The sequence below is a fragment of the Camarhynchus parvulus genome, chromosome 5 (genome assembly GCF_901933205.1).
Source record: "Camarhynchus parvulus chromosome 5, STF_HiC, whole genome shotgun sequence".
Lineage (NCBI taxonomy): Eukaryota > Metazoa > Chordata > Aves > Passeriformes > Thraupidae > Camarhynchus > Camarhynchus parvulus.
The window spans coordinates 12,247,935-12,268,785 of NC_044575.1; the positions used below are offsets into that span (position 1 = coordinate 12,247,935).

The 20,851-nt window shown below is 36.7% G+C and overlaps 1 protein-coding gene across 8 annotated transcripts in view; it reads right to left on the reverse strand.

Moving 5' to 3' along the window:
• Nucleotides 1-20,851, reverse strand: part of SOX6 (SRY-box transcription factor 6) — a 370,303-nt gene that overhangs the window by 30,740 nt on the left and 318,712 nt on the right. For all 8 annotated transcript variants that reach the window (XM_030950420.1, XM_030950423.1, XM_030950421.1 and 5 more), the window contains one exon: nt 830-938. In XM_030950420.1, coding sequence (XP_030806280.1) covers nt 830-938 — 109 coding nt within the window. The remainder of the gene's footprint in view (nt 1-829; nt 939-20,851) is intronic.

Below are 20,851 nucleotides of genomic sequence, written 5' to 3' on the forward strand. Positions count from 1 at the left end.
GTTTGGATGTTAATGGAAAAATTCAGAGGTGTTTTAAGCTTCTTAAGCCATAACTAGAATTCCCCCAGTTTAAAAAGGGCAAAATTATTCTCAAACAGAAGTAAATTGAGGGGGCAAAATCCTTCATTCTATCTGAAGAGCATTAATCTTTCAAGAGGTGGGGCTCCTACATATATACATGTGTCATAGGATAGAGAGGATCCCAGCGACATCCAGAGCATGCATAGTAATCCTACTAGAGAATCAACTCAGTCCTGATAGACACTGACTTCCACCTGGGGCTTGAAACATATAGATAGATATATAAAACTCTCTCTGAAATGAGTGCTCTGAAGGCTTATATAATGAAAAAGATCTTTTCATACAGAAAATGTGAAGTATTTTTCCATTATCAATTGATAGCTGCCTATGAATAGAATTCTGCTTGCTAAATCTTGAATAGGTGCTGCACGATGGGTAGATTTCTGAAAATGCTCTAACCTTCTTCAAAGCTGCTGAACACTAAAAAAATGGGGAATATATATCCTTCCTGAGATCATTTTCTCAATATCTCCTAAAATTTTAGTTAGAGTATAAAATGCAAACACTTATTTGGCAGCTGCTTGGGGAAAAGACAGTTGTGTTGCAGAAGGGCTTAGAGGGCTGCAGAGTCCTCTTTGTGTCTCCACACTTTGTTATGGACCTACTTAATTCTCACAAATTCGGACAGAAATTGATCAAGTGTTACGCTGGAATGTAACACAGGCAGTACTTATGACACTGGCAGTATTTCAGCCACATCATCCTGTGGTGCAGTGTTCAATAACCCATGGTCAAAATTGCAACTCACCTTCTGCATCTTCTGGCCTTGTAAGATCGATGACACCGGGGCCAATTTTTCCATCTTCATTGGGTTTCCCTGTTAACTGTGGGCCTAAATTTTCAAACCTTGTTCTTTCCTGGAAAAGAACAGAAGGACTCTTAATGCTCCATATAGGATAGTTCTCATTATATGCCAGTGGATATGGGTATGCATCGATACATGCCTTATTTTTTAAATCTGAACAAATAATGAATGCATCTAATTAGAATTTTAGCTCAGGGACAATTTTTTTTTTTTTTTTTTTTTACAGATTCTGAATGTTTGCATTTATGAAAATCAGTTTTAAATGTGAAACATATACAGAAACTTTGAGATTATTTTGATCTGCAGTGCCATAATGCATAAACGATTGTACATGCAAATACAAAACACTCTTGGCAGCACACAGTGCTGATCGATGCTGCTCACTTTGCCTTTCCACTTATTTTCCAACTTCAACTGAAAAAGACAATCGGCATTTGGGAAACATGAAAATTCAGAAGCTGAAAGAGGAGTTTGTATTAAAATGCACTGGTATTTTAATGAAAAAAGCGCTTTTTCCCCGCTCTGAGATTTAAGTTTGCATTCATACCTCTGTGAAAACACAAGTCTGAATTTTATGCAGAGATTTTCAAAGACAAATATTTGAAAGAAGGAATAATAGAGGACAGAAACAATATTATTTTGTCTAGAAATTTAAGTTGCACCTCAGTGAATAAGGAACTTAAGAAGACAAAAAAGGAAAAAAAGGAAAAAAAAAGGAAAAAGAATACCCACTCCCAGAAAAACAGAAAGCTTTTGAGAGCTGGAGACCTCCATAGGAAACCTGGAACCAGAAAGTGGAAACTGAAAGGTATTTTATATGTGCACCCAGTTCCTCACTCACCCCTGGACAAGGGCACTGTAAAGGCAGTGTAATATTGTCTCTCAATAGTGGTCTCTGTAGTGCTGTGTATCAGTGGCAGAGTGTTCAATGGTTATCATTAATTTAGCATTCTCATTTGAAGGAACATAGCATGTTTTCCCTCTTGCCTTGTTGTTACCTCTTCAGATTAAACTTGGCATTATGTTGTACTTGTGAATGAATGAGACCTTGTTGTTCATTACTATGAAACAATATTAAATGTCATGTCAGCTTGAATTTAGAGACGTGAAATACCAGCTTTCAGCTCCACGAGCAGTTTCTCCATGTTATACTTAATGCATTATGCAGAAGTAGAGTGCTGACTGCTGTTCAGTCTATTGTTCAATGACCTAGTTCTGTGCTGTGCATACTAGACACGAGGAGAAAACATTGGGAGAGTCTCTCCCAAAAGATGGTAGACACTTGGGAATGTTCTTCAGGACAAAACACGGCCTTGACTCCTCATTTGCTCTGCCTCCAGCTACTCCTGCTTTCCAATATTATTATTTTTCTATTGTCATTGTGTTTCAGCCATGAAACCCCATCAGGAAAAGGGAGGAATGTTTTGATTCCTCATGCTTTCACTTCCTTCAGCCATGGATTTTTAAAATTATTCTCTGTTTCATTTGCAGAGGAAAAGAAAGCTCAGTCTGACACTGGATTTGCCACAACATGCAGCTGAGGCATTTCAGGTACTAAATGCATTTCTAAAAGTTCCTCAGAATCTCCCAGTTTTCAGACAAAATAACTCTGCATTTTATATTTAGTTAATTACTTCACTTGTTTTCTTCTGTAAAATCCATGGCTGATGAAGGAGCCTACATCCTTCCTTTCCTACACAAAGGAACTCAAGAGAAGATAAAGAGTTACAAATAAAATTTGACTGTAGAAAGGCACTATAATACTAGAGGCCCAATATTTTGCTGAAAAATGTGTAACAATACACCTGAATCATCAGGATGGGATCTGTCTTACTGGTAGAGAGAATGAAAAATAAGTTTATCAAGGATACTGTGTTCCATTGCAAAGGGCTGATTTGCAGTTGAGATAAAAACAAAGATCAGTGCTAAGAAAACAGCTTTTGGCACATTTATTTTCTCTTTCAAAATATTTGCACTAAAAGCTTTTTTTTAAAGGATGTTAATACAGCACCTGCAGTATTCTTGGAAGAACAGCCTTTAAGTGTGTTTCAGAAAAAGGAGAAATACCTTTCTTCTATAAAAATCAACAGATCCAGCTACATATCAATATGCACATTTGGAATATCTTTCTAGTCATTCATTCTCTTTGATTTTACCAGAAATTATTCTCTTACAAAAAAAATAAAAAAGAAAGAAAAGAAAAGGAAAACGGAAAAAAAAAAGGAAAAAAGAAAAAGTTTCTGTAAGAACATCAATATTTTGACATGGAAGGAGAAAAGGGAAGATTGAAGATTGTATGATAAGGTTCAGAATCACTAAAATGAAAGCACTTATGCCATAAAAATACCTGCTCTTGTCAAACAAAGGAGCTGTATTTATCACTATTTTATAACCCCCTCCTAATTCATGAGATGATTTAACAAAGATAGATATATTTAGGTCTTTGAAATGCCTTTTAAATTCATTCCTTTTCTTGCTATTTTTACTGAAAATAATCATCATAGTGATATTAAAAAATGTTCAATATTTGCATCGGGTTTACACAAATTCAGAGGACTTTTAAAAATAGGAAAATCTTCCTCAATACTAAAAATGATTTTATCTAATGCATGCCTTTACAATTCCATGAAACACAACAAATTCATGTAACATTTATAATAAGAGAAGAAACTTGTCCCACTAAGCTCGAATCATTTTCAGTGGGATTTGTCTTTGCCCCCATCTTGAACTCATCCTAAAGAAAATAGACTAAAAATCTTTTAAAAGTACACGTTTCCCCTAATATGACTGAGAGGAAGATTGATTCTCTAATTCATATTCCTAGATTAAAAAAAAAAATTACGTCCCTTCATTAAAAATAAATGGTTATACATAGCTGCATGAACAAATACATTACCTACACATGCATCACCTCTGCACACATGTACATCAGCTACTGCATCTATTGCTGCCTGCCTGACCTCCATCAGCAGAAAATTTAGGTGAGTTTGTTATAAAGGGCACTGCTATGGATAGTGCAGGTGTTTTGTCCCCTGTGAAAAGCACTTTTGACCCCTATTTTGAACCGATTTTTTTCTTATTTTTGTGCTGGCTATGGAGCTTATAATGTAAAGTTACTTTAAGTTTTTCCATTTAAATCTTAGCAAAAAAATTTTTAGAATATGACACTGACAACCCTTTCTCGTGACAAGATCAACACAGTCAGTTGGAGTTTGCATTAGGAAACTGAAAGCACTTCCCAACACAAATCAGATCCTTTGTGCTTCTTTATACTTTGAACACATAGTAAAAATAATCCTTTCTTCAAAATGAGAAAAAGAAGAGAAAAAAGAACCTTCTTAGCAGCCAAACCTTAATTTTCCATTCTGTGATATGATTAGGCACTTATTTATGCGTTGTCAGTCACAAACATGCAGAAAACGTAAAAGTTATTGAAAAAATTAAAGTCTGCTCAACTGTCTTGCAGGACTGTTGGTTCTCTAAGTGCTTTGAAATTATGATGTATGAGGTAGATGTTGCATATTAAATAAAGATATTTAAATTATAAAGCCCCCGTTAGTGAGAGCTGATGAATGTTAAATGTTATGAGCCACAAGGCTGTGGCATCCATCATATTCACATATTATCACAGTCAGTGATGGAGCAGCCCCAGTGATGACAGATAGACTGCTAGATAGTTATCCCTTATTTCCAGTGTCGCCAAGCAAGCCTTGCAACCCCTTTGGCATTATTTTTAGCTTTGCATTAAATTAGCAACTTTTCCATCACGTTCTGCCAGAAAGTATCAATTCTTTCTTCACGTGTGGAAGGTAAAAAGAATGATTCAGTGAAGGAGGGAGTAAAGCAAAAGGAAGCCTTAGCCCCTGCCTCGGAAAAGGCTGCAAACTTCAAATGACTAGAAACAAATATAAAATTGTGATCTTGTGAAAGAACAGCAATGAAACAGTAAGCACACAATAATGGCTTTTCTCTGCACTTAGATAAAAGCTGAATTTTTGATGCGCACAGTATATTTTCATAAAATTTTATATACTATGTTTTATACACTTATTGGCTATTCCATAATAATGTGTGTGCTAACAGTAAAATTGCTCTTAAATTTATGTGTGTTATTTATACGTTCCCACGTAACAATGCTTTTTGTTGTAAAAAATATTCTGTTTATTAATGTAACTTTACAACCACTGCATCCAGGATCCGTGGTAAATTAATGACATTTTTATTATTTTATAGTGTCATTAAATTTTTACTGATCACTCCATCAAACAGAAGCAATAAAGGCCATAATGCAAACTGGGACACTTAGATCAGGGGAGCAGGAAGGCATTCCATATAGTCTGAAGTAAACTGCTTGCCATAAATGATATTTATACCATCTTTAAGGATGTGAGAATACTTGGACAAGTTTGGCAAAACTGTTTCTGTAGTACTGTGGATTGTGTACTTAAATAACAGTTTACTTGCCAGCGAGACAATTTTTTTTTCAAACCATATGCGAGAAGATGACTGATTGCATCCATCTCTTGAAAAATAATATATGAAACGTAATAATACACTGGGCACCCCTCCCTTCTGGATTACCAAAACTGATCTGACTATACCCATGCCTCAAATTATTTCAACATGCTTGCTTTTTCCACATCTGAAATGTATGCTTAGCCTGAAATGGAAAATGGCATGCATGCTGATGGTTGTGTAAAAGATTTAAAATATATATCTTTTTTTGCAAACAAATACTTTTATTGAAGCAGACGTGTTTGGACAATGATGTAATACCTTTATTTCAATCGTCTAGCATGGAAGCAGTTACCCAACATCAATTTAAAGAGGCAGTTTCTAGAAATCGAATTAATATGGGTCATTCACAGAAGCCACAGAACATTTGACTGAAGGGATATTATTTCTTCTGAGGACAGTGCTTTAGTTAGAATAACTACAAATAATTATCACATGTTGTCTTTATGTATGAAATGCATTTCAATTGAATTATTCTATACTAAACATTCTAGTAGCTTACTTGCTAACTATGATCTATTCCCTTCATGCACCATGGACAGTAAACAACCAGCAAATAACTTAATGTATTCAAAACATAAAAAAGACATTTTCAGTAGAACACAGAGAAAATTATTCCCAGTTTGAACCAGGAGAAATTACAACTCTTTTTTTTCTCCTCCCTGGAAACTCAAGATACAAATGCCCCAAGCTTTTCACCTTCTTCTTACTACTTTTTAACAGCTGGGACTGAAAAGTTAAATTACCTTCCACTTAGAATCTTTTGCAACGTCTTGGCACAGCAGGGATAATTACAAATTGACTTTCAGCCTTATCTCTGGATATTTTAGTTATTATGGGTGGGAAGTTTAAACATTAACCTTATTACAACAATGTCAATCATCCCACTGGTGTGCAGGCATGCAACTCCTGGAATTCTTTGGATGGCAGAGCAGATAAACACAATAGTGGCACTATTGTTACAATTGAAAGCATGGCCCTTGGTTTTGCAGAACTGTGGTGAATGCCTAGGACTCATTTTCAATATCACAGCACTGGGAGTTGCTCCAAAAACCAGAAATTAAATTAGCAAAGCAGGCAAACTTATTGTAGGAATGCTGTTATTTTAAGATATTACAAGATACAAGGTGTACCTTTTCCAAGGATTTACAGGTTTTAGGACTGAAGGATATGCTGACACCTATGATGTTGACACAACCTGCCCTTTCTTTATTTTTTCTGTAAGTGAAACTCCTGAATTCAATGATCTCAGAGACCAAGAGAGGCACAGTGAGTGGTTTTTCACCCTGAGATAGTGCTGCTTCCAGGTTTTGGAGGCCCCTATGCTGTTCATAAACTGTTTCAGCAATATCTTTGCATGCTGAACATACAGCATGGACCAGCATCCCTGCGACAGACTACAGATTTGCATCACATTGCAGTGCCTCAAAGCAAACAGCTTGCTTGAAAAGATGTGGGGAGAGAGAAGCCACTAGGTCTCCTTTTAAATATATTCTTCCATCTTAAAGCATAACTGAAAAGTAAGAGGTTAGAAGCAGATAACAGGGAATTTACAGTAAAATTTCTTTGCCTGCCTGGCAAGCCTCAGCTGGCTTCCATGTGACAATGTGACATGGGCAGGACCATCACAGCAGAAAATACACTCCAAAGTTGTTCAGAAACAGAATTTCACAGTGATTGTCACATTATGAGACTTCTTTTAAGAACCAGGTTCTGGAGTCAAAATTGAGAATTGCAATTTCATCAAAATTTGAAGTGTCTAGAAACAAATCTAGTCTAGAAACCAGTGGGCTAAAAAACAAAAAATTCCCCAGATAAGTAAATGCCAATGCATATAGACAACTTGTAAACACTGTCATCAGCTAATTATTTTGGAAGCCTGATTTTAAGGATCAGAATTCCAAGAGCTTCTTCTCAGCTAGTGTGAGCAGTAGCCATCTTCATCTTGAACACAAATAAGAAGGATTTAAATGAATTCTCTGATTATCAAGAGCATTCAGCAGATGCTAAGATGTTTATAGACTTCAGTGTATGGAAGCCTGCTTTTAGTAGGGAGTCTGTCAATTCAAACCTGTTTTTTAAAAGGGAAAAAAATAACTGATAGCAAATATTTCCACCTAAGGAGAATATTATGTCCTCCTGCACATGAAATATTGCCATCTCCATAACTATGGCCATGGTCTGGAGGCACTCTTAAGCTATGGATCTGCCCTGGTTAGATTACTTTCAACAGGATTACTGCATTTACTGAGCCTCCTTAGCCAAATGCTTTATGTCTTTGTTCATATGGTTTTAATATGGTTTTAACCAATTGCAAGGTTATTTATAAGTTTGCAACTCCCCAGTAGTTAGAGTTATGAAGCGTTCAGACTTAAGCATATCCAGTTGTGTGGTAACCCAACTACTGCTTTCATGCGGTTTCCAACTTTTTATTCATGTACAAAGGCATGATGCATGGCAGCATCTGAGACCATTGTGATTAACTCTTTTTTTCAGCAGCAAGCTCAGGCTGCAGCATACAGTAAAATTACATAAAAGGTAAAGATTAAAAGGTAAAGATTAAAAGGGGAAAAAAATCACACAAACTGTGAAATTCCACCACAGACCAAGGAGAAATTAGTCCTTGAAAAACAAAGGGACAATCAATTAAATTAGCAGCTGGTAAATGAAAAGCAAACAAGAGGAATTACTACTTTACACTCTGCATAATTCTCTATGAATGCTGGAGAATTTGCCAGGGGTCAGAAAGAGTCCAAAGCTTGGTCTGTCACTTGTTTCTAAAAAAGCTGGATAATTTTATGACTGTTAATAACATTTGTAGTAACACATGCTAAGGTAATCAAATCTCGTCCTCCAGAGTGTAAGCTGTTCAACTGTTGAGTCAAAGAGAAATTCCCTTGATTTCTCTGCTGCTCCCTCCCCTCCTGACTAACTCCACAGATTATTAATTGGGAGCCTTCTAGGGACACAAGTTAATTTTCTTTTGTGACATCACTAAATTTAAGGAAGAGCTGGTAAATGGTATAGATCAAATCTATAATCTACCTTGTAATTAGAAGGAATCTGAATGCAACCATTAAAAAAAACCCCAAATTTTCTTCTAATTAAACACATACGTGTGCATTTTTGAGAGACATACAAAAATAAACTTAAATTACGATTGACATTCACTTCTACTAGGAAATAGCAGGACTGTGGTTTGGTTTCTTTCTGTGCTGTAAAGTGACTAATGGAAGCAATTCAATAGCTACTCATGGATCTTTGGAATGTTCATTTAAATTTCTAACATTTGATTTACAAGAATAAAAGTGCAAGGATATGGTAAAACAAAGGGTTTTTTATCCTAGGTTAAATAGTAGAAAGGAATAAATGTAAATTTATATTTAAGTTTAATTTAGCAGGTGGTTGGACCTTGTCGGTTATGGCCTCATTTTCAACAAGTATTTTAAAATTGAGCCATTTAAATGCCAAAAAAGTGAACAAAAATGCTTTTACCAAATTTAGACAATTTCATAACTCTGTACATATATCTGCATGTTTCCCCAGATTTTTATGCTTGTGACTAAATTTCATTGAAGGTATTCTCATGCATTAGAATCAGAACAGAATTTGGTTACTGGCTCAAAACTCTGAATCTCCTTCTCTCTTAATCACCTGCTAATATATTCCAGGCTGAAAACCCAGTTTTAGAAGGAAGCCACAGCAGTGAAACAAGCAGCAAAACTATTCTAGGTTCAGCACAGCAATTTTTTTGGAATGGAAAGAAAAGGCGGAAAAGAAGTCACCAATTTCAATTTCATTGCGGTGTTCTGCAAACCTCAACAGCACAAAGCTGTTGCTTTCAGCTGCTATCCACACAGGGCGTTGGGACAATAAAGGTCTTTTAAAAAATCCAGAAAACACACATCTAGACAGACATGCACACATGTCACCAGCCAAACATCTTCAGAAGCAATCTGATGTTCTTTTGTGAATAATATGCAAACAGAAGCACATAGAAATGGACATTTACAAGTTTAAAGTTAAACTATAAAAGCTAAGATAAAGAAAGATGATATTCTTATAAATACTTCCATTCCATCATTTCAACTGCTCCTTATAACAGGCACATATCAGAGTTTTAGGTACCATCAGATAATGCTGGAAAAACTTTGATAAACCTCGACTAGATGATGCAATAATCAATTATCAAATCTCAATCATTGCAAATTTTCCTACTCAACACATGGCTAGTAGTTATAAAGGTATAAAAGTAAATATTTCAAATATTCTATTTGCCAGTATTTTTTCAAGTAAGGAATTAAACTTAGTTGCATTTTGTTACAGCAACCTTTGAACATGAATAGTATTGTATACTGTAAGTGTAGGTTTGAGTTTCTCCATTAGGGCAAATCCTGCAGGGCTTTGGCAGTACAGACACCTAACCCCAAACATCACAAATGAGTCACTGGGAGCACCCACCCCTTTTTTTTACCTCTATAAACAACACAAGCCTCCAGACATGCCTGTTCCATCCCGTGTTCAGGAAGACACCTGAAGCAGTTTAAATTGGAGATGCAAAAGACACTTGGGCTTAAATGTTCATATTCATATTTAGAATTAGAAATGCAATCAAGGCAGTTAGCAAAATCCCACCAAATGCTACTGTTTTCAAGTATATGCCTTGCCTTGTGCTGGATGTAAATATATAATTGCATACCATGCATACAAAGATTAAGTAGGCTTTTTCTGTATTTATCAAGATGATTTTTTTGGTAGCATTTTAAGTACAATTTTTCCAGGTTGCATTTTATGATTGCTGCTTATATATTGCTCTGTTTATATTCAGGCCTCTTTTGTTATCTTCAGAGAGAAAAGGATCATATCACTAAGGTGTAAAGATGGGTGACAATGGAACAATGATAATAACATCATTATGCAGTGTTTTGTCTCTTGTACCTCCATCACTGCCATGTTTTTTCTGTGATTATTTCAGCCTCAGGAAAAAGTGCTGCTTACTGTTTATGTCAAGAAGGCAAGATTACTGTTTGCATGATTACAATATCAAGTATGATGTACGTAATGCCTGTGATAATATAAATGTACCCCTCAACTAGCTCCTGTCTCTAATCCTCATGCAACTGGGAAAAGAAAAAAAAAACACAAACAAAAAACAAAGAAAACAAAACAGTGAGTTGCAAATTCTTGCAGCCTCATATAGACCTTAACCCTGTAAGGTGCCAAATACTTTCACTCCAGTCCAACAGAGGCCTCAAGGACATGGATAATCAGTACTTAACTCCAGGGCAGCATAGGAAGAATGGACTAAATGCACTTGGCTGAATCAGAGCCAAAGTGTGGAGTTCTTATATGTACACAGAATCTGAGAAAAATAATTAAACAGGTTTCTTCCAGGCTCAAAAAGATGCTTTATCCTTCTTACTGATCATTCTTTTTTTTCCTTTGAGACAGGTGGTTGAAGACCTTCTGGCACAAAGAATTATTCTGGTTTAGGAATAAAACAATAGACAGCCAAGAACTCAGTCCTGTAAGGAGCAGACAAGACCTTGCATTAGCAATGTCCTGGCTGAAGTGAAGGAATAACTCTCCATCTGTGAAATCACTATATTTACTTACTGATCTCCCTAACACAATCAGAACTAAGTTATTCAGAATCTATGTTTTTAGAACATATACTCAAGGCAAAAGCAAAACTGGATTTATGAAGGCTGTGAATTCAGAGAGTCAGAGAATGGTTTGAGTTGGAAGGGGCCATAAAGATTATCCAGCTCTAGTTCTAACACTCCTGCCACGGGAGTGCTAGAACTAGACCACATCATTAGACCACGTTGCTCATTCAAAAAAAAAAAAAAAAACAAAAGGCAACTGATAAAGTAGGATAAAGTCTCTCTCTCTTACATGCAAATGCAGGCAAATATGCATTTCCTTGAAACTGGGAGAGATTTACATGCCTTGGAAGGAATAGCTCTTCCATGAAGGAATTATGAATAAAAAAAAATAACAGAGGACCTTAAAAGGATAACTGAAAGCTATGCATTTTTTTCCATGCAGAATCCAGGAACTCTTGCACCTGAAACCATCCTAAATGCAAAACAATTACCTATGTATGGGTGGGAAAAAATAATGTGCTTTTACTGCTGCAATATACAAAGAGGAAACTGCTAGTCTATAGCTAGTGCCACTGGCACAAATCCATTCTCTAGCTTTTCATTAAAAGTAGAATGACTTTATAAACCTTCCTTTGTTTTTATTGAGAAAAATTTGTCTCAAGTTTCCCAGATAAGATATTTATTAAGTACTCTTCTGCTCCAGGCAACAATGCAATTTAGAAAATGCCTTTATACCTTAACAACCAACCTTGAACGGGTGTTTCAAAAGCAGTGGTTTCACCCACAAATTAGCCACTTACGTCCCACTTAAGACCTATTTTTGACCTCATCTTCAGTATAAGCATAAGCTGGGTCCTGCTGCATCTCTCTGCATTTAAAATGCATTTTTTCTCTCTTTTCCCCTATCCTTATTCTCCCACTCTAGTGGACGTATATGGAAAAGTTCATGCAATTTACTGAAGGAACATTCCAGCACCTCATTCCAGTGGAAGATTCTTTGCTGTTCTGTGGATAAATACAAACTGTAAGAGGGAATTTCCTGCCTCATACCTTCCTTACTCCTTTGTATACTTGTATACTTTATAACTGCAATCATGTTTTATAGCTCTTTCTCACAGGAAAGAGAACAATATTGTTCTGGGGAAGCAATCAGTATTTTGGAGTTTTTTACTATGATATATGTAGACAATTGCAATGCTTACCACTGCTCATTAGTAATACCCAAATAATTCTGAAATGGAGGTTGTTAACTGAATCTTCAGGCACAGAGAGGGGAAATTATTATCTTCTGGTTACCCAGAAAGTCAATGATTAAGCTGAGAGCTGAACCCAGGCCTTCTGCACATTAGGCCAGTCCACTGGCTGTTATGCCACAGTGCCCCTGCCATAAATCTGCTTGATGGATTTTTCAGTCATGGAACATTAAAGGCTCTGCTCTTTTTTAATGAATATGTTTAAAGAAAACAGTACAAACAAAAGCAAACGTAACACTTAAATTATCTGAGACATCCTGCTTTAATGTCACATTTGGATAAAAGTTTTCCTACTGGAGATCTATGGATTATTATACATACTGGATAATGCTTTAGCCAGTACCACTAGCTGCCATACTGGTATCTATTTATGCCTAAAAACAGAGCATAATCAGTTTTAGATGCTTAAGAACAATCTTAGCCAACTTTTATATTGTGACCAAAACTTTGGCAGTGCAGCAGCAGTGGCAAGTAGCAGAAAATTGCTTGCAGTGTTATTTGCCAGATTACTTGAACTATTTACACTGTGATTTCAAGTATGAAGTATTAAAAACTCAAGATTTGGAGAAATCTTGGGCTATATATTTTTGTTCCTAGCTACAACAAGATGCACAGAGGAGCATTATGATACAGCATGACTGACTAAATGAAGCATCTTTTAAACCACCTGAAGCATTTAGGAGTAGTTCAGTTTGAACTGTTCAGATTTCTTTTTTAATTGAAAATTTTGAAAGCCAATTGATTTAAATTAAATTATCAACCTTTCACATCTACTTGTTTAAGATTCATGTTGACATCGTACTAAATACAGCCATATAGTTTGTATTCCAGATAAATTGATCTGACTACAAGCCTCACTCTTTAGTATGATTCTTACTCCAAGATAAATCAATATTTAATATCTCCTGCAACAGCCTCTGTAGATAATTTTAAACCTTTTCTCCATCCCATTAAGTTACCTTTAAAAATTCTTTAGACAAGGCTTCACAGATGACTTCTGAAAAACTAATTTATGAAAAACAGTCTGAAATTCATTAATTCAGATGGAAAGGGTTTTTTAATCTTGCTGCATTGTACTGATCTCTAAATCCATCTCTGTTTAGCTAATTCTCCTGCTCAGCTAATTTCAAGAATAAATAAATACTTCCTGAAAATCTGTAACACAGGTTTTTAAACATAAACAAAAATATCTTTGTACTGCTAGCTTTGTAGTACAAGATATCTCTGGGATATGAGCTTCTGCAGAAACAGATTAACCAAGGCTCTTCCTGACTCCCTGAGAGGATGGGCACTCTTCATCACCAGGTACCAACCTCCACCCAGCTCCAGCCCCGCTGTCACATCAGCTAAGGGGAGCAGTGATAAGCAGCAGCATGTCAGGCTCAGACAGCAACCACATCCCAGCCTCCATTTTGAATATTAAAAACTATGTCTGCTCCCTCTCTCCTCCCCACCCTCCAATCTGGTGCAGCAGCTGAGAAGGAAAAACATCTCTTCCTCCTCCCTCAAACCTCTCCTATGGCTAAGGGCCCCGCTGGGAGAGGAGGCTTTGATATCAGAAGAATGCAAACAGCAAGGCTCAGGTTTGCTGCTTCTTAGGGTTTAGAAACAGAGACTTAAGAGGAATTTCAAGTGATTATACATTGGGAGAACTGAAAGGGATGATGCCAAAAAAGAAGGAAAGAGCTATATACTCTGGAGCTATCTGGTTGTAAATCCACCATTTAAACGATAGGATTTTCACATTCCTGTCTGTGCTTTCTCTCATTCTCATTCCTCATCCTGCAATACACTCAAAGTGCATTTTAAGGGATGAGTTATGCAGGAGTGAAGTTCTGTCCCATTCCTCACGTTCTGACCTTCTTGTCCCCACAAACAGTCCACAGAACTTTAAAACATCTGATTCAGCTATTTTTGGGGTCATGCTGAAAAATCAAACAGTGAAATGTTTCAGTTTAATAAAAGGGGAAGCTTTTGTTTTCAGAGCCTTTGCAGCTTTTACAGCAGAATTGCTCAAATAGTTCTGTCCTTGAGCAGGCAGCGAGCTGCAGCTAAAGCTGCTGAGAACCTCTTTGCACTGGAGAGGCAACGTGCTAGACTGAGATAGCTCTTGCCTTTCAAATCTATTAAAGATCTTCATCTCAGGAGCTGTAACTGCTTTGGTTTCTATCAAAGCACAGCCTAAAATGGTCTGATCCTAAATGAGTTCTGTCATCAGTTACAAAATAGAATTATTAAAGAAAAGAAAATGCGACTGATAACTCACAATGAAGTTTTCAATTTTATCTCCATTCCTTTGCTACTCCAAGCAATCAAAAACGTGATAAATTGTGTATTTTGCTTATGGAAAATGGTCAGCATTTAGCTCAGCTGTGAAGTCAAATCGAAGGCTGATTTAGCAACACGAATGCAGCTGTATAGAGAACATACCCACAAAACAACAAAGAGAGGTGAAATAACACTATCTCTTCACAGCATGAGATGCTAGTGGAAATTTCAATGTGGAAATTGTGTGCTGTCCTATTAGTTAATTAAGATGTGACACACAACAGCAATGAAGGTGCTCTTCTCATGAGACACTACAAGAGCATAAGCAGGGTGAAGTTAAGCAATGGGGAAGAGCAGCAGCAGGGAGAAAAGGAAAGGAGACACAAAGTAGTAGATCATTGCAATCACTGCAAGAAAATTCCCTCCTCTGCCTTGTGATAAGAGATTTCCACTACGTGAACCATAGGCTGACCCACATTAAGAGCATCCTAATACTGCAGCACTGGGATCTCATAACAGTTAAAGGGTCATTAAGTAATGCAGTCCCTGATTCAGAGGCACATGGGCTGAGATGCATCCTTACCATGGCAAAAGCTTTACATTAGGAGAACTTAAGTGGGGTCAAAACCAGGAAATTGGGTGCTTGTTTACCCTTTTAACTGGATTCTTAATGTTCTTATAGCACATATGGTAACTACAGTAACATTAGGGAGAAAGGGAAATCACTTGGTAAATCAAGCAAGGAGTACACTTCATCACCTTCCCTTGTAGGATAACTCACACACGCACTACAAATTTCCCGTACTGCAGTTCATTCCTTTTGCCTGTCCCTGCTAGTGAGTACATCCTGATAAACTCTGGGTGGCTTTTGGACTGAATGGAATGGATATTCTGCACAGCAGAGCGTGCTGGTTATTGCAAACACTGATAGGCACCCCAGTCTATATAGGGTCAGTTTGTAACTGTGAACATTCCAGTTTGGTGAAAGAGGAAAAAATAAACCTTGCAGAAAAGAGGGTGGGAGCAAACCCATAGGAAAAGGCCTTCCTTGCATTTCTAAGTTTTGGGTTCCTTCTGAATGGAAGCCCTAAGAGTTGGCATACTCTTCCTCAATAAGACATTATGATGACACAGTGTGATCTGTAGTGTGACACTGGAAAATAAAACACAGGAGTTATGCCAAGGTCATGCAGGTAATCCCTTTTTAAAGGGAAATCCCTTGGGAGGGAGAGTGCAGCCATACAACCTAATCCTATTCATAGTATTCAGAGAGCTTGAGGAACAGAATTCTGGCAGGGAGGTGGCAGCTGAATGCATTTTGGCAAACTGCTGAACCTCTGACAGACCAAGAAGTTTTACAGTACATGATGTGTCAGTGACTCACTTTGTATACAGCTCTAATGCACATCCTCCCAATGATGGCTTCTAAACAGAATGAAAAGCAAATGTAGCAGCATTCAAAATGCAGCCAAGAGTGTTCCTGTGTTTTAGAAATGGGAAAAGTGGGATGCACAAAGCAAGATTCTCTATGTATGTAAAAAGACAATTCATCCAAATAGGAGGCATTTAATGAAATTGTTACTTCACAATTGAACTCCAGGATGCAAAGAAAATGGCAGGGAGATAGGAATGCTCACACTGCCTGCTGTCTCAAGAAGCCCTTGGCAAGGTAACAGTGAAGTCATGCACCCAGCTACTGATCAACACAGGTCTGACATTAAACCACAAGTGTCCACTTCTCTTACTGGCTGTTTAATAAATTGCTTTGGAACGGGTGGAGGTAGAGAGGAGATCTTTCCAAAACCATGTCTCAATGTTCTCCCTCAGTTAATGAATGTCAGCAAGTGGAATAGAACAGAAATTTGATATGTTTTTCTAGCCTTTCTTATAGAAGCATTTGCAACATGTTAGAGGCCACAGGCATAAAAGTGGAATAGTGGGAAATTAATGTTGTCTGTAGATTTTCAGGATGTAAGCTGGGCAATTTCAGCTTGTGGGTTAGGCATACTTTAGGTTTTAAGTAGTGTTATAACAGTTTACTATGACTTGAACAAGATTTTAATATGAGCAATCTGATGTTGAGTATCATTTATTACCCTGTTACACATTTCCAATTGAGATTGGCCTGTTTGTGGAGTTAGTATTATGTGACTAGAGATGAACAAGCTATGTGCAGTGAACATTTAATGCAGAAATTAGAGTATTTTTTATCTTTTCATATTACCCCTGGAGGTTCAGCAATTTCTGTACATGTATGAGTGTCACTGCTTTAGCAATCCAACTTTTTAGAGCTCTGCATGAGCTATGCACTTAATGCTCAATGGTTTCCTACTTCTTATTTATGCTGTAGTTGGACACCTAAGATAAATGACATTGTTTTCAGTGCCTAACTCAATGATAATGCAACTTTGCTCTAAATTACCTGGAAGAAAAAAGGAAAAAAAAAGGCAACTGGGAATTCTCTCAGCTCAAAGACTCCCTAGGTAATGAAAAGCTTTTACTTCAATCTATCAGCTCCTGCATCCAAAAGCCTCAACACCACAGACAAACCCATGAATCTGCCTCTGGCATACCACTGGTAGTAAAAAGATGGCAGTGGTAAGGGATAGTGCAGCAAGGCCTTCAGCAGCCCTAGATTAAATTGCTGCAGAGTTCAGGGAGCTGCTGTAAAGATCTATAATTAGCACTGACACTTTATCAGGGGCTGGAAGATCTCCCTGATACTGCATTCCTCATTTGGTCAGTGGGGGCTGCATCAGAGCCTCCATTTCTTATTAAGAGTGGTTGAGCAAGCTGGGCATAAAGTGCAAAAGCCTAATTGTGCACAAATGTCCGTGTTCAAATGTAAATACAGTCATAGAAATGAAACCCCCTTTGCCTGAATATTTGTGAAAAGAAACAAAGCAAGGACTAAGCATGGTCCAACTCCATTAATCAGATTTCAAACAAACATTTGCAATGTTTCAAATTATTGGCTCGAGTCTCTTCATGAGACAAAAGGAGACAATTTTACCTGTTAGCATACTTATTCTTTTGATTGAAGCAGAACAGTTAAACCAGCAAAAAGTATTGTATAATCCCACAAACAGGCAGCTTAGTCAATATCCTTAAACAACAGGGAGTGAATTTGAATTTATCATACCTATTGATGCAGCCTAATGACACTTGAGAAATGGGAGACATTTTTAATTTTAGAAAGTAATGAAGTATCAGGGAAAGCAATCCAAATTTATCCTTGCTGTACTTTATCTGCTGCAGTAGAGAGTTATATTGGCAATGCATTTGGTGCAGCAAATTTGCTTAGAGGAATACACAGAGCCTGGAAAAAAAAATGGAAGTAACTTTTGCGGATGTCTCTGCTTGTATCTAAGTGTGAAATAATATGCAAATGTATTCTGTAGTTCTCAGGACAATTGAGGAAGTGATATGATAGGATTGTGCAGCTGCCATTCTGACCCACAATTTAAATCAATGAATATATTCTTGTTCTAGCAAATTTATGCTCGAACAATAATTTTCAACCTATCTTTATTGTTTTGTGGAGAAGCATAATAAAAACACAGAATAAATTTCAGTATATATCTGTAAATTCTCCTGAGTAGTTTGGGAAATGTATTGTATATGAGAAGATCATTATGCTGTTACAGTCATCAAAAAGACACTATCCTTTATGGCAGAACATCATCTTTTGGAAAAAAATATCCTTGTTGGTTTGTGCAAATTTTTCAACACATCCCTGAGACATCTTTCAATCTAATTCTCTTCATTTTGAATTTTCAGTTGCTCCAAAATTTAAGGGAGAAGACCGAAATGGGGCAAAGTTTGTATCCTTTTCACATTTAAATATCCCATGCAAAGGAAAAAGCAGTGTATTTGGCTTTTTTTTCTTGAGCTGGAAAGGCAATAGAAGAAAGGGGACAGGTCCCCATTATTACTATCATCATCATCATCATCATCGTTATAATTAACACTATTATTAATTTGGTCAAAAACCTGAAGTTAGAGAACCTCTTCAAGTAGTCCTGACAACAGAAATAAAAAATCATAACTGTGTTCAGCAAGAATGCTGTTAAGCATAGGTAGTGGCAAAACATCTAGCAGCCAATATTCAAGTGTAAAAATAGCTCTTGATACCAAAAGTTTGTGCTGATTTCTTTCCTGGAAGGAGTATTTTGTTACCAAGTACTCTTGGCATTGAACTAAAGACATGAAATACTTTAAAAGTTCATCTAATATAGGAAGTTTCTACCCTCTGCAGTGTGTGTGCATGTGTGTATACATATGTATGTCTCTCTATCTACGTGCATATAGTCATGCAAATAATAAAGTTTCATATAGGCTTCCAATGTCTAGGTATGTTGTCTTTTATTTTCTTATATCTGTACATCACTATTGGGCTGGTTGAACTTTTTTTTTAATTTATGTTCCTGTAAAATTGCCATGATTTATAGTTTGCAAAGATTGCATATTTTTTCACTCAATTAATTTTGATAATTTAATCAATAGAAAAAATAATTTAGATTTTATTTTAATCAGCCTTTACATGACTTGAGGGACTAAGAATTTCACTGTACATCTAATGCATTGGAGCTGAAATGTACAAACTACCAATTTTATAAAGACAATTTTAGAAAGTGAGGTAATTGAGCAAAAGGTTTAAAAACAAAGGTCGCACAGAAAATTTTTCTATAGGTGTAAACTGGATCTATAAGCTGTCACCAAAGCTAAATTATCTGCAAATTTAGATGACCTACATATGCCAGAGATTTCCCACTGTTTCTTTTTGTCTTTTACCTGTCAGTTCCACAGTTTCAGTGAACATGTATTTTTAATGTGCAAATTTCAAATACATTATTTGTATGTCTTTCTACACACAGCATACAAAGTAAACCTAAAAAAAATAAACTTAGTAGGTGCATTGATAGGCACGAGTGTGACTACACAGGGGTAAATAGAATTTGAGCACGAGCATGTGATCAATTAAAGGCTGCGTCATACATTACCTGCAGACAAAGTCAACGATTCATGAGCAGCTTTAATATTTCTATCTCTGGGGCTGGAGGAACAGCCTTGACAAGATTTCATACCCACAGCCTCCTGCACCTGGTTCCCATTACAAACCTGGCCTTGATAATGGGGCTGTGTTCTTCTGCAGGGGCTGATGTTAGCACTGGTATTTTCCTCCCATAACTCTCAGAAGCTGAGCACCAATGTTATGGCTGTGTTTGACCCCTCTGTGCATGAGCAGTTACAGCCTCCATCACCTTTCTCACTGCTTAGATAGAGATCAGATAAAACATTTCTCTAAGTATGGGTACAATGTCTGACCTGTTTTTATTTCCTGGGCTATCTACAAAAGCCGGTGATACATTACAGGCTTCAGGGTTCTATCTAAAGTCAGATTAGTTGTTTTCCTTCTTAGTTTATAATTGAAGCATTTCTGCTTAAAAGATATGGTTGGAGACACAGGGATTTTTTTTTCCAAGAGGCTCTGCTTTGAATTTAATTTCAAATTACACTGAGAGTTCTAGTGTTCAAGCATAAATCTCTTGCAATACTCACCTGTGTCTGAGAGATACTAAAACCATTGAGCTATTCAAAAATGCATCTAATTCCTGATCAGAACTCACAAAAGAAAGACAAAAATGACAATGCTCAGTGTGGCCCTAAATACACTTAGAAAACCAATGCAAACACATATGACATTCACACAAAAGCAGAAAACATCTACACCTTGAACTTCTTAAAAAAATAGCAGGGAATTCCCTGAAGGGATATGCTGCCCAGGAAGGCCAGTCATATCACTCACAATACACCCTGAAAAAGTATGTTGCTTGGAATCATTACTATTTTCCCCCCATTCTTTGTTACAAATGCATATGGATGTCAGCCTTTATCTTATCTTGGCATGAAAATTAAAATATTGGAAGCAACAGCATAAATAAACAGAATTTCTCCAGCTAAAAAACTAAATGTTTGAGGTCCAGCATGTTTTCCAGTTCTAATAAAAGGGGGCAGTATTACATCAGCTGAAATTCTGAATTGTCCAAATTATCATAAAAAGAGCTGGAGAGGGATACAAGACTGCTGAATTCCACTGAAAATAGACTGTTACTGTGTATGCAGCCACAAATCTGCTTGTCTGCCTTGGGGTAAAATTTTCAGAGCTAGTTCAGTGGGACTTGGGCTCCTGCATTGCAGCCACTTCAAAAAAATTTTTCTTGAGTCACTATTTTCCTTTCAAAATTATTAAGGAAATATTACAATAGGTATAAAATGAAGACACATGTTTATGTAACTAGGATAAGCCGTATGCCTAA